Below are 14,467 nucleotides of genomic sequence, written 5' to 3'. Positions count from 1 at the left end.
GTTAAAAAATAATAATCATCACTTTTGGACCAATTAAGAGAAATATGAAACAATTTCTCATGGTACTCCTGATGATTGGGAAGCACTGGTTAAAGACACCTGAAACAACTTCTGCGGTGATTCGGCGCGATATAAATACAACTGAATTGAATTGAGAAACAACAGCAGAGTTCCTGCGTGCAACGATGAAGTGCAATCAATGGAAGCACGGCTAACTAATAAAGGCCAACATCGAGTGCGTTGGGAAGGCAACTCAACATGAATCAAAAATCTCCATTAGGGGCAGTGCGGGTCTGTTGTGAGCGCGGAATTGTAAACACATTAATCCAGCAGTGATGGACGCCAGAGGAGGTGCCATATGGTTGGCTTGGGTTGTCCCATCACACCCTAAAAATGTATTTATGTGCAAGTACATTCGCAAAGTCACTAGAGCAGGGCAGCCACAGTAATGGTCATACTAGTAGTGAGAGTAGTAGTAGCACACTGTTTAGCTATCATACTAGATCGGTACCTCTCAAAGCTTTTATACCGAGTTCCTCCTCAAAAAACACTTCACTCTCCAAGTACCACCATCATGACCAACATTAAAATACAGTCGCAGAGTAGGCCCAAGTAGTTATTAAAAACCAGGCAGGTGTTTGTTCTTAAAAGTATATTGAATATTATTGTAAGCTGCTGTACCATTAGTCACAGTTTGAACATTAACACAGTGCTTAAATGTAGGAAAATTAAGTAACTGTACTCGACTGTATTTATGATTCATTTGAAATGTATTGCACACAAATAAAAATTCTCGCGAAATTAACGTAGAATAACAAAGTTATTCAAGATGAAATGCAAATTTATTGTGCTGAAAAGTTAAATACAATTGAACTGTCATTAACAAATGTAGTGTATATATCTGTCGTGTGTGCCAGTAATAATACAGAAGTAAACATTAGCAAAAGCAATAGCATAACTCACACTTCGCACTGTTGATTTAAATGAGACTAACCTCAACATTACTTCACTGGCTGCCATCGGCAATTATTTCAGTTATTCAATCACGGTGACATCTGTTTTCGTATTTTTGTCACTCATATTATGAGAAAAAAAAAAATCCGTTTTTCTTTCTTCATTATATTGTCTTCTTGACCAGTTCGAATATCAGCTAACACAGCTAGCGTTTAGGCCCAGCCTTGATTTGCAACCCTGTTGCTAATGCAATGCACCCCCAGAATGGATACGCCAGTCTAACCGACGTGCATATGTGGCGGCCATATTGGTAGGGGCGATGTTGTGCAATCATTTGAATTGAATTATTATTATTATTATTATGCTATATTTAAGCGCAGTGTTAATGTTCAAAATGTACATAATGTTACAGTAGCTAACAAAAATATAGACTTTTTTTTTTTCGGTCAACATTTGATGGTGGTACGTAGACAATCAGGAATTTTGATGTAAAAAGTTTGAAAACCACTGATTTCGACAACTGCAGTGGTATTAGTTAATAGTAAAACTTGTTTATTTTTTTAGGTAATGAAGTACGTGTGAAAGTTGCCAGAAATATAAATAACGAGGTATAGTGAAAAATCCACTTAAGTAAAGTAACCATTTTTTTTTTGTATTTGTTTACTTCTCACCACCTGTTGTGAGATTTTGCTCATGTAAAATATGTGCCTTGGCTCCATAAAAGTTGGGAAACGCTGCGTTTACACAACCGTGTTGACTCGCCGAGCTCGTTTGAGTGCCGCTTGGTATTCCAAAATACATTGACTGTTGTCTCTTAGTCCTAAAATCCCTCAGGCGCATGACTTCAAACATTCAAACGCGCCAGGGATGCTTTGGTGTTGCATTCCGAAGGGTGGCCAAGCAGCAGCAGCTTGTCGTTCAGATCAACAGAGCAGGGGCCTGTGTTTTTCTTTGGGGGGGCAGTGGGACTTGTGGGGGCTGCATTGATAATCGATGAAACCCGCGTGGCCTCCGGGCGAGCGAGACAAGCTGTCTGCGTGAAATAGAGTCGGTCGCAAGGCGGGTGGGGGGAGCCGTGGAGGCCCCCCTTTTTTCCATCATGTAGTTTTCAGGATGTATTGACTGGGGACGACACCCTTGTTGTCGGGGCGGCTCTCCCAGAGCTGTAAATGTGATTTGTTGGGAGTTATTTCCGAGAACATGCCCACTGCACAGTACACTCCACCGACTGGAATCTTCCCTGTTTTTACAAGCTCTAACTGAATTCAATTTTTTTTCTGGCTGCTTTCCGGCCACTCGGTCACTTTGATGGATGATTTCCCTCCTGTGTTCTGTCATGCTGTATTAAGATGAAGAGCCCCTGTGAAATATGGTTTTAAGTTTTGAATTTCCTTTTTTTTTTTCTATTTAAAAAAAAAAAAAAAAAAAAAGGGGCACCAAATCACCATGCGAGTGCTCAGGGGTTTTGTTTTTTTCTTTAGTTTTTCCGTGATGCTGCCACAGTGGTGTAGAGTTGAATTTCTTTATTATTAGGAGTAAACCCTGATAATCGCAATAGGAAATGGATGATTTTTATGGATAGTTGTATAGAAGCCGCCTTCCTGCTGTACGCATGAAGTGAATTCATCACGGACCAGCAAACTTTTGTTTTGAAGAAAAAAAAACGAAATCGACGAAGATGACTTTGTTCTGGCACGTCGTCAAATGCGGCGTCGGCGCCACCGAGGTACGTCGAAGGGCTGTCTTCTTCAGATGACTTAAAATCCTGCTGTATCATGGATACAATGCTGTGTTTCTCCACTTTGTTTCACAGGTGAAGGGGCAAAAACAAATATGGCAGACCAACCTTCTTCCCAAGGATACAAAAATCTGATTGCTACTCCAGAAATAGTGTCTCATTCTTCAATTTGATGAAGTTATGACAGATCCACTTGAGCGTGACCTTATTATCCCTCCATTCATTTTCTGTTGCGCTTGTCCTTATTAAGATCGTGGGTGTGCTGGTGTGCCAACTGACTTTGCCGACTTTTTTTTTTTTTTTTTACTCACCTTTTGTCTGTGGAGCATCAGTGGAGAAACACTGCTTATATGGCATATCAATTGTTTTAGAAATTATTGCGCAATTGTCGTTTCCTGATGCTTTTGTTTTGTTAACAAGGGTTCCCAACTGTATCGTATCTGGATTTTCACTGTGAGTAAGCATGCATAATTGTAACGCTTGTTAGCAAATACCGCAGGCGCCATATGCAGCAGCAGAACTTCATTAGGCTTCCCGAAGTGGACCAAAGTGGCATTGGCGGCCAAAAGGGAAAAAGCTTGTTTTTTGAGGGCATCCACAAAGTACTAGCGTAATATTTTATTTGTTTCTTACTTTTGGGGTTGCTTTGAACTTTGCAGTCCTGCAGGGCCACTCTGGTGAAGTTCCAGAAGAGAAATAACAAGCTTAGAAAATCACAAAATAAGGTCCCCCATTAATCACGGGCGGCCACTGCTTATCATCTTAAAAGGTTATGGTGTGTGTGTTGTTTTTTTTTTAACCAGCATTAGAATTCGACTGCGCCCGCGCTTATCGAGGTCGTTCTAACAACCCGATGAATAAAAGTGCAATATTCATTATAATGGGACAGAAATTAGCCCGAGAATAGTATAATGGCCCTGTTTTTCTCCCACTAGCCCCTGTGGGAAATACAAATGACTCATTGCTGAGTTGCCCATCGACTGTTTGTCCCTAAATGTTTATGGACTCATTTTTGTACAGTGGACTTATGAAAAGTAAAACTCAGATGAGCTCAGTTTTACATCAATTTGTAAAACAATTGCCCGAGTGTCATGGTAACATGTAATCGAAAGGGAAATAACCAGGTTGTTCATTACAGTTACGCTGCTACCCACTGGCCTGGCATGAATGCAACAATCTACTTTGCATTAAATGAGACATATGATGCATTTTCACAATTTAAAACATTTCCTAGGCAACTTAATGTTTTTTGTCAGAATAATAGGGGGTGGGGCCTGTGCAACCGATGACAGCGGCGAGAATGAGTGAGCAAGCTAGTTTAGAGCCGTGCACAGTGAATTGACTAAAAAACAATTATCAATGACAAATCTTCAAATCTGAAGTCCTTCAACCTCTATTCAAATGTTTACATGGAGGTGGGGGGTATTTGTGTTGCGCAATGTGTCCGCTGCATGCGCCAGATTCTCAGATCTGCTACGCTCGTCAACAAGTGTCATTTTGACAGCTTGGTCATGAAGTGCTGCGTCCATGGGTGAAAATGCAAACCATCCTTTTGCTGGCTTTATGCATGCTCGTTTTTCATCGCCCTGTGGGCTTGCTGGCCCCGCGGTCGGGGAGGACGTAATGTGCGCTGGCTCATTTGCATTAGCGAGGACCACCTCCTCAAAAAAGGCTGAGTTCAGTGAGCATCAAATAAGTGAGTGTTAAGTGTGTGGACCTTTTCAAATTGAAAAAGAAAAACTTGTCTGCTTCAAAGCTTTTTTTGGCGTTAGATCTGATTTGTTTGGGCGACTGGCTCTGTCACTTATTCAATGAACTGACACCCGCTGACAGGCACCTTCATCTGTGTGCAAGCCAGGTGTTTTTTTTTCTTCTTCTTTTGTGTGACAGGCAAAACTGCATCCATCCATCCATCCATCCATCCATTTTCTGAGCCGCTTCTCCTCACTAGGGTCACGTGCGTGCTAGAGCCTATCCCTGCTATCATCGGGCAGGAGGCGGGGTACACCCTGAACTGGTCGCCAGCCAATCACAGGGCACATACAAACAAACAACCATTCGCACTCACATTCACACCTACGGGCAATTTAGAGCCGTCAATTAACCTACCATGCATGTTTTTTGGGATGTGGGAGGAAACCGGAGTGCCCGGAGAAAACCCACGCAGGCACGGGGAGAACATGCAAACTCCACACAGGCGAGGCCGGGATCGAACCCCGGTCCTCAGAACTGTGAGGCAGGCGCTCTAACCAGTCGGGTCACCGCGCCGCAAAACTGCATTTATTTATTTTATTTTATTTTTGCCCAGCATTCCCATTGATATCAGTGGCCGGGACTGGGATCGCTGCTTCGTTCCTTGGCAAATTTGTGGAGCCTGTGTCTCCGTGTGGCGCTCTCACAGGCACTCCTCACCCAGGGCGGTCTCAACACTCTCAGGCTGTCACTCGGTGAATTATTCAGCAAAGATGATAGCATCTTTTTATTTTTTTATTTCTTTTGCGGCAACACAAATGGGTCGATGACGCCTGATGTTTTTTCACGCCGGCGGGCTCCATCAGATACAGTCTGTCTAAATGAAGGCTGTGTGTGCAATGTGACTGCAGTATAGGATTTGTAAGCAAAGCTGCTTAGGGATTATGAATATTTGGTCAACATTTATGCGAAATAGACAGGAGAAAGCTTAGTATGAGCGTCCCCGTCTAGCTACTTAATTAGGTTTTCTTTGACCATCACCTTCGAGCTTTTTGGTTTGTCCATTAAGAGAAATGTCACACGCTCCTTTGTGCTTAGTTTGATTGTAAGTGAAGAAAAACCTCCGCTTTGACGCTGCGCTTCGAGGAACCTCGGGTGAGCTTCTCAATAGGCTGACGTGTTGCGAAGACTCGCCGCCTCCCGTTCCAAGGTCACCACGGGTCCCCCTCCCGTCGCTGCTACACATGACTCAATGCAGGTGGTTACCACAGCAACTCGGGCCTACCCTGAAGTTAGTCTCCACGCTATCAACATGTTCGCGCAGGTGGCCCACTGGAAGGCTGATTAGGGGTAAAATGGGTCATCCTTTATTTGACCTACAGTAGTAGTAGTAGGGCTGTGCCCCAAATGTATTTTTTATTCAATTTAATAATTGGTGGATTTGTGCAAGTGACATTGATTTGCAGTCTGGATGCCGAGGGGGAGGGGGCCGAGTCTGTCTCCACACGTCTCCAATAAGACCATAAAAGATTGTTCCCAATCTTTTTTTGTTTTTTTCATTTTATAAAAACTCACGAGAGGGGTTGGAAATTTCGCAAAATATAGAGACAATATTTATAAGGTGGCAGCACTGAGTCGTCGCTTGCTTCGTCACAACGGCCTAGCTCTACCCCCGGTCGGCATGGTAACGAAAAGGCGTACCTCCGCATTTTAAACCGCCCACCATCCTTAGTTTGTTTTACTTTCACTTGACGTCAATTGGAATGCAGCTGTTAGCGGCGGATAGGGATCGAGCACTGCTGTGAATAGAGTATAATTGAAGCCCTCGAATTTTTTTTTTATAATTGCCTATATTCATATTTTAAACTGTAAACATACAACAAAGTGTGATTCTAAAATACTTAAATATGAACTCATTTTAAAACATTACCCTAAAAAAAAAGGTTATTTGATATGGAGAAAATACAGCAAAACTCATAAATAATAATAATAATGATAATAATAAAAGCCCCTCCCACTCAATTATTTGGAGCGGTAGCACAATTTTTAAAATAACACATTCACTTCCTTATATTGTGCAAGTAGCATCTTGAGCGTAAACAGCGTCGTCTCTCTGTCTTTTTGACAAAGGCAGCAGCAATATTGTCCTTGATAATTGTTTGCTTGTTAAACAAATGAGCGGTTTGTTTTGGATGCCAGGGGCTTTTCATTCAGCTCATCCCACCGCACTTTGTGTGGTTGTAAAGCATAATTAGCAGGTGAGATGCCACCAGAACACACCAGCCAATGGCGATGATGAACAGTGATGTGATGAAGGTGAAAGGAGCGTTTTGAAGGGTGTTAAAATCAATGTTGTGTATCCGCCTCCCTTGAGAGTCGGCTCGGTGCAGACACTCCGGAGCTTTTTGAAAGGTCATAACTCGTATATTCTCGGGCTAATTTCTGTCTCAAATGCTTTTATGAAGCTATAATCTATTATACGTACCCCCCCGTGGACAGAATTGGATTTTTTGAGTTCATAGCTATGCAGTATTTGACATGACATTTGAGTAGTGGCGGCACGGTGGGGAATTGGTTAGCGCTTCTGCCTCACAGTTCTGGGGACCGGGGTTCAAATCCCGGCCCCGCCTGTGTTGACTTCGCATGTTCTGCCTGGGTTTTCTCCAGGTACTCCGGTTGTTGTCAGACCTTTTGAGGTCCTTAGAAGCACATTTATTTGTCACTTTTTATGGCAAAGCTTCAAAATGAAATGAACCAGGGGGCATAGGCAAAACAATCTGTCTAGAATACCTGCTTCTGATTGGGATTCTTTTTAACAAATTCCCTAGTAGGCGGTTGTCAAAGTACGAGCCTTCGCATTTGCCTAAACCAAAATGGCCAACTTTGTGTTCAATCTCAGGCATGGATCCTTCAGGGGCAGAGCCTGGGTGTGGCCAGGGCCATACACGAATACAATTACATATGAGGTATGTTCTGTATTTGGATTCATTTTTCCTTCATGTTAATGTCACAGTGAAGGTTAACTGGTTAGTTAGTGCAGAGTGGATGCTTTAATACGAGGCTCACAAATGCCGCAGGTTGCATTCTGGATGCGGGGCATTGCTTTCCATTTCCTAATGTCTGTTATATTCAATTATACATCCATTAGTTGACTCGCAGGCATGGTTTTGCCAATAGGACACAGCTGTGCTTTTCACTGTGGAGACTAGAATTTGGTGCACTCCAAGCATACGTAGTCTTGTGTATTTTTTTTTTTTTTATTGGACCGTAGAATTATGCATTTGTTTTTGTTTTTCTTTTCTGTCTTTGTCAGATCTTCACACGTTACGGAAAGTGCTACACCTTCAACTCGGGCCAGGACGGGCGGCCGTTGCTGTTGACCATGAAGGGCGGCATGGGCAATGGTCTGGAGCTGATGCTGGACATCCAGCAGGACGAATACTTGCCCGTGTGGGGAGAGACGGGTAAGAGTGTTCCAAATTGCCTCAGACGACCTGCTACAAAATATCCACCTAATTACATGGAGGAGTTTAGATGTCCAAAATTATAACCATTTACACCATACAATAGCAGATTTGAAATCATTCCACTGTCTTTATTTAATCTTTGAGTTTTTTTTCCTGGCACAAATTGAGGAAGCGGTGGGACCATTCTGGTCATTCTCGTGGACTGCCTTTCAGATACCAGTTTTCGTGATGTCAGAGGTTTTAGGGCCAGATGCAGCCTGAAATTAAGATGAGGTGGGCACCTCCAAATTGTATATGCAGGCACTGATTCATATGCAGTAGCAGCTGTCATGGCTACGGTAGCTTTAAATTAGTTTGCGGGTTCGATTCTCAACTCATCTCTTGAGCGTGTTGCCCATATGAAGACAAATGGATCCATTGGATTTCATTGCAATACAACTTGATCAGTGGTACGCACAGCTTGTGCTTAACATGATTCCCAAACAGACAGAACCATTCATCAGACACAAAATCAATGGAGGTGGCAGGATCCTCCATTAGTGGTGGAGCGCTCGTTAATGGCCTTGCTGCCACGCGTCACGTCTTTTGTTTTGTTTTTTAATATAATACACATACACACACACGGGGTGCGGACCACACAAACGCTTCACTATCTAGTTACAGTAGCTACCTACTGTGGCGGATTACTTCGTTATCTACTTTGTTATTGAGCTTGTTTGCTATTTCGTTGAGTTGTGAGTTCGCTAGTTTTTAAAGTTTGTTTCTTAACATTATCATTTTTATATTTTTTGATATTTTTAATCCTGTTAACTAGTTGGGTTTAGTTGCTTAGTTAGCTATTTTGTTACTAAGTAAGTTTGTTGGTGAGAGCTCCACTAGTTAGTTAATGTTATATGTTGCTTAGTTAGCTAGTTACTTTGTTAGTTTGTTGGTAAATGTATTAGCTTGCTTGTTAGTTACGAAGTTCGGTAGCTTGTTTGTTTCTTAAGTTGTTTTTTCGGTAGCTTGTTTTTTTTAACTGAACTGGTTATTTAGCCAGTTTGTTAGTGAGCTTATTGCTGAGATAGTTAGTTATTTAGCTCATTAGGTTGCTTGCTACTTTGTTAGCTAGTTGGCTTGTTGCTTAGTTATCTGGTTAGTGAGCTAGTTATTTTTTAGCAAGGCAATAAGCCCGTTTGTTGTCTTGTTTGTTAGGTAGTTAGCAATAAAAAATAATGTGTTAGTTTGTTAGCTTATTTGTTACTAAGCGTCCTTTTTTTTGTTTAGTTAACAGGTTTGTTAGTTACTGAGCTAGCTTGTTCGCTAGTTAATTAGCTATTGCAATCTACATACATGTATGTCAAGTGAAACTGACATCTAAAACAGAACAGTGATTCAGGCTTCTACAGTATTTTGAGGGAGCTGTTTATTGAAGCTTGTAACTGTCCATAATGATACAAGCGCATGTCGCTGAGCTCTTTAATTGAAAGTAGCCTGGCACGTTTACTTAGAAGGCGATAACGAGCATCAAGCGGCACTGAAAATGCAGCAGGAAGCGGACATCCTACACATGAATGAAACCCAAGCTGCTCTGCTCGGGCTTTCCTTCGCAGCAAAAAAAGTAATAATAAATCCACAGTACACCGCTTCTCTCACTATAAATGTCTCCGTAGAAAATGTTCAAACAAGTGTTATTTATGCTTTATCCCATTGAGGACACACAAAATGTGGATTTCAAATGTAAAGTACAGTAAAACCCCGCTATTGGCAAAACTTTCATAACTGCCTATATTAATAGGTTAAACTGTAAATATGCCACCGACTGTGATCTCAAAATATCATTTCAAGTTCATCTTACAACATTGCCATTCAACTAAATAGGCAGTTGCTTTTCTGCAGGTAATTTATAGGCAAGCTTCAATTGATGAATTCATCAATTAATCTTTCCTCTTCCGTGTCCTCACGCTCTGTCGTCGTCCCAGACGAGACGTCGTTCGAAGCCGGCATCAAGGTTCAGATCCACACGCAGGAGGAGCCGCCGTTTATCGATCAGCTGGGCTTCGGGGTGGCGCCGGGTTTCCAGACCTTTGTCTCCTGTCAGGAACAACGGGTAAGTCTTGGCCAAAATGATAAATTGACTCCTGTTTAGTTAGTTAGCTAGTTTGTTAGTTCACTAACTAGCGTCCGGTAGTTAGCTTGTTACTTGAGTTGGTTGGATATAACGAATTTGTGAGCTATTTAGTTCATTGCAGTTGTTTTATTTGTCTATGGATTAGCGTGTTTGTTAGTTACTTATTACTTATTTGTTACTTAGCTTATTAGTTTTTTACCTGGTTGGTAAGTTCGTTTGTTAGTGAGCTTCTTAGTTCACCAACTAGTCTTAAGTAGTTAGCCAGTTTGTTGGAATGTTTGTTAGTTAGTTTGTTACTTAGCAAATAACTTATTAGTTAGACCATTTATTTAGTGAGCTACTCAGTGCAGCCAGTTAGTTGCTATGTCTGTTAGTTAGCTTGTTTGTTACTTAACTAATGTTTGCCTCTTAGATAGTAAAGAAGAAATTAGTTAGTTTTAGGTTTGTTTGTTTGTTAGTGATACACTTGGTTCATTAACGATTCTTTTTTTTGGGGGGGTGGGGCAACCCCCTTTTTTCATGGACAACATTTATTGGAAGTATATCCCCACGTTTTTAAGAATTTTGAGGGTTTTTATTATTATTTTTTAATGCAATTATAATGAGTGTCAATTATTCGCTGATTTTCGCTCTTCGGAGTCTGTACCGGTCCATATCCTCTGCGGATAGCGAAGGTCCACTCTATCACACAAAAATGAAAATTTCAATACAATTGTCATGTAACTTTGTAGACGGGGGGGGGTGACACAGGAGTGGATTAAGAAATGTAGTTTCACTTTTACCCGTTACAATCCAGTTGCGCTAGGGTGAAGTGAGGCGGTTCCATAGGATTTTCTCTCAAACGAGTTTGTCGGACATGTGAGACCTTTTGTCATCGTTGCAGCTATTTTATCAGCCACATAAACCTGTTTATTGTCCCCATCCATTACAGCAGTGATGAATTTCAGGGTTCTTTTTGGGGCGTTCGCTATAAGGCACATTTGATGCAGCCCTGGCGGGGGTCCCAGCATCACTCGCAGTACACACCAGCACCAAACGCATCCTCCCCTGCCACACAACCATCTGTTCGCATCTTTCTGCTCTGTCCTCACGTCACACAAGTCTCTGAGCTTTCACTGGGGTTTTTAAACCCGCACTCATTTAACATTCAAACATGCGGTTATGCCCTCTGTGGCTTTCATTACAAGCGTAAGGCATTTAAAATGTATTTAGAGCTGCACAAAGTGATATTTTACGCCGTTATTGAATCTAATAGGTAATAATTACAGTCTATCCGTCAGGGGCAAAACATCAAATAAGTGAACTGACAAGAAAAAATCAAAAGAAACAGTGTTTCCAGGCCTTTTCCTCAGTAGGAAATTCTGGAATGAAAAATGCATGAGAGGCAACGATGTCTTGCCGTCAATTCGTTCATCTGTTAACTAAAGAGAACTTTGCGGGAGCAAAAGAAAAGAACAATGAAAATCAAAAGCAAGCTAGATCAATAACTTAAAGCAACAGTTTGTAATTACATCCACACAAAAAAATATCCTTTTCATGGTACATTGGCTTGTAGTAGGTAGAATACCATAGTTGCTGTTGCCATAACGACCCTGTATCGCCCACTTAATGCTGCCTTCCACAGAATTCTGGCATGTATTCAATATGAATTTAAATGATATATTTCCAAATGGGCGGCACGGTGGCCGACTGGTTAGAGCGTCAGCCTCACAGTTCTGAGGTGCGGGGTTCAATCCCCGGCCCCGCCTGTGTGGAGTTTGCATGTTCTCCCCGTGCCTGCGTGGGTTTTCTCCGGGCACTCCGGTTTCCTCCCACATCCCAAAAACATGCATTAATTGGAGACTCTAAATTGCTTCTATGTGCCCTGCGATTGGCTGGCAACCAGTTCAGGGTGTACCCCGCCTCCTGCCCGATGACAGCTGGGATAGGCTCCAGCACGCCCGCGACCCTAGTGAGGAGAAGCGGCTCAGAAAATGGATGGATATTTCCAAATCCCAGCAGTCTAAAAGGCACAGTTATTACGCTCTGATTTTACTGGCCAAGCCTAGATGCCGCTGTAAGTTGTGTTGGGTTTTGTTGTTGTGTTTAGTTAGTTTGTTAGTTTGTGAGCTATTGTACTTAGATCACCAACTATTGTTGGATAGTTAGCCACTTAGTCTATTAGCTTGTTTGTTCCTTACTTAACCAATTATAATTAGGTTGTTTGTACACTGATATCATTTCTTTACTTAGCTAGAATTTTAGTTGGATTGATAGTTTGTTAGTATAATTTTCTGTACTTTGTTCACACACTTTTGTTAGGTAGTTGAACAGTTAGCTTATAACTTAACTAATTAGTTTGTCAGTTGTTTGGTTAGTTAGTTAGTTTGTTAGTTAGTGACATACATAGTTCACTATGTTTGCGAAGATAGCCAGTTTGTTTGTCTGTTAGCTAGCTAATTTGTTGGTTGGTTGTTAGTTAGCTAGCTTGTTAGTAGTTTTTTCCACTAACTAGGCTTGTGAAATTTGCCAGTTATCTTGGTTTTTACAAAGTTAGTTAGTTAGTGAGGGAGTGAGCTAGTTAGTTAGTGAGCTAGTTAGTTTGTTAGTTATTTTTCTTGCATGATTACACAAATAAAAACCTCTACTGCCTAATTCAGATTGCCGTCCATAAAACTGACGCACAGTGAATGTAAAATGTCCAATAAAATATATATTTCTAATATCCGGGCGGTCTGGAAGACAATGTGAGTAGTCTGCCATATTGCCGATCCTGAACCAACTTGGGCACATCCTCATGTTGTGTCAGCACTAGCACGTGTGCTAGTCACCGAAAAACCTTTTGTGGATTGTACAAACAATGTTTTTAGTGACATTTTTAAATCAAACTAAGTAAAGCCACTACAAAATAAAACTAAAACACCATAAAACAACTCATCCTTTGAATGAAAATGGCTAGGAATAGGAATAGGAATGTTTTTGCAGCGGTAAAATTTGTGTGTGGAATTCCACGTCCTGTTCTATGGTAATTATTGCAAGGTTAATCCTGTAAACGCTCAATCAGATGAACTTTTGTCAAATTTGATAACGACACGCTTGATAATGGTTTGAACTCCCAAGTTCTTTTTTTTTGACTAAGTTTTTTTTTTTTACTTTTGATTCATATTTTTCCAACTAAATTCCAACCTATCTTGAAAAGAATGTTCTCCCAGTTGGAAATCATGCGTTAAGCATCTTAAAAGCCCCCACTGGCCCATTGCAGTAGTTGTACACTTTAACATTATTACACTAAGCAGTCCGCCTGTGAGGTAATTTCTTGTTCCGAGAGTGTGCGCCTGCAGCCGGACAAATCCTACGCTACGATGTAGCTTGTAGGCTATTGGCTGAGAGGACGGGATGGATTTGGGAGGACTCAGTCGCTTGACTTGTGGCGAGTGTGGGCAGGCAGAGGGGAGATTTTTGCATGCTGCCAGTGTCTGCGGGAGGCTATCCCTCCTTGTTATTCTCCACTCCTCAGGCAGTAGCCCTTTCAAGGAGACATTTTATGACCCCCAATTCAAAAGAGTTCCCAGTTGTTTTGTTAACATGTCTGTGGCATACTTTTGTCAAAATACCCTACGGATCAAGAATTATAGACAAATTTTTACATTATATTTCTTGCCATGGTGACATTGGCTCGTACTAGAGCGGCTCCAACTACCGGACAATTTCCTTGTGTGTTTTTGACATACTTGGCAAATAAAGAGGATTCTGATTCTGACTCTGATTCTGATTTTAGGGGGGTTTCCTCTCAGCCCTTGTCCTGTCCCACATACTGCTCAACTAAAACCTGCTCTTTTTACTACTGTATGTGCGAAGCCAACACTGACTAATTTAACCGTATCCCCATTATCAGTTGTGAAGGCGCATTTCATCACCAAGCCACCGAAATGCAGGTACTCTTGTCAATTAATCCCGGTGTGGCACATGACTTCGCCAAACACAAATATCCCCCACCCCTATGGCGACAATTTAGCCGATCATTATTATTACGTTATCATTTTAAGAAGCTAATGCTAACACTGCAGCCTTGCTTACCTTTTGGCTTTGACATGGTAGTGGTTCGGCAGCCACGTCAAAGTAGTTCTTTGTTCTTGAACTTCGCCCTAGTAGCCAAGTCCTGAGTGGAAAAACTGTGTGTGGCTATCATGTATCATGTATGGATTTTGTTACCACAACGACTCTGAGAGGAGCTAGTGGTGGCTGCGCTTAAAGCCCTGATCCTATATTTTAAAAAAATAAAAATAAAAAATGTGAATGCAAAGCACATGTGAGCCCCTACAAAGATAGCATGGATTATATTTTCCCTTTTGGAGCTAGTACCAAACTCCCTATTACACTTAGCTAGCACGTCTACAACTTCAAGTAAGTGTTGCTTATCAAAAGCTAAAGTTGTCAGCAAAAGCTAATCTGCGCATCCAACAATGTCAGTCACCCCTGATGTAGCGTTTCATTCCTCTGTGTCCAGACTGCAAATGATTGCCGCTT

The 14,467-nt window shown here is 41.6% G+C and overlaps 1 protein-coding gene across 5 annotated transcripts in view; it reads left to right on the top strand.

Moving 5' to 3' along the window:
* The window catches only part of asic1b (acid-sensing (proton-gated) ion channel 1b), a 153,442-nt gene that overhangs the window by 119,832 nt on the left and 19,143 nt on the right, over positions 1-14,467 (top strand). For all 5 annotated transcript variants that reach the window (XM_061785030.1, XM_061785029.1, XM_061785024.1 and 2 more), the window contains 2 exons: positions 7,698-7,848; positions 9,813-9,940. In XM_061785030.1, coding sequence (XP_061641014.1) covers positions 7,698-7,848; positions 9,813-9,940 — 279 coding nt within the window. The remainder of the gene's footprint in view (positions 1-7,697; positions 7,849-9,812; positions 9,941-14,467) is intronic.

This window comes from Phyllopteryx taeniolatus, chromosome 9, assembly GCF_024500385.1.
Source record: "Phyllopteryx taeniolatus isolate TA_2022b chromosome 9, UOR_Ptae_1.2, whole genome shotgun sequence".
In the NCBI taxonomy this organism is placed as follows: Eukaryota; Metazoa; Chordata; class Actinopteri; order Syngnathiformes; family Syngnathidae; genus Phyllopteryx; species Phyllopteryx taeniolatus.
Note: the sequence above shows the minus strand (reverse complement) of the source record. Positions and strands in the feature narration are given on the sequence as shown.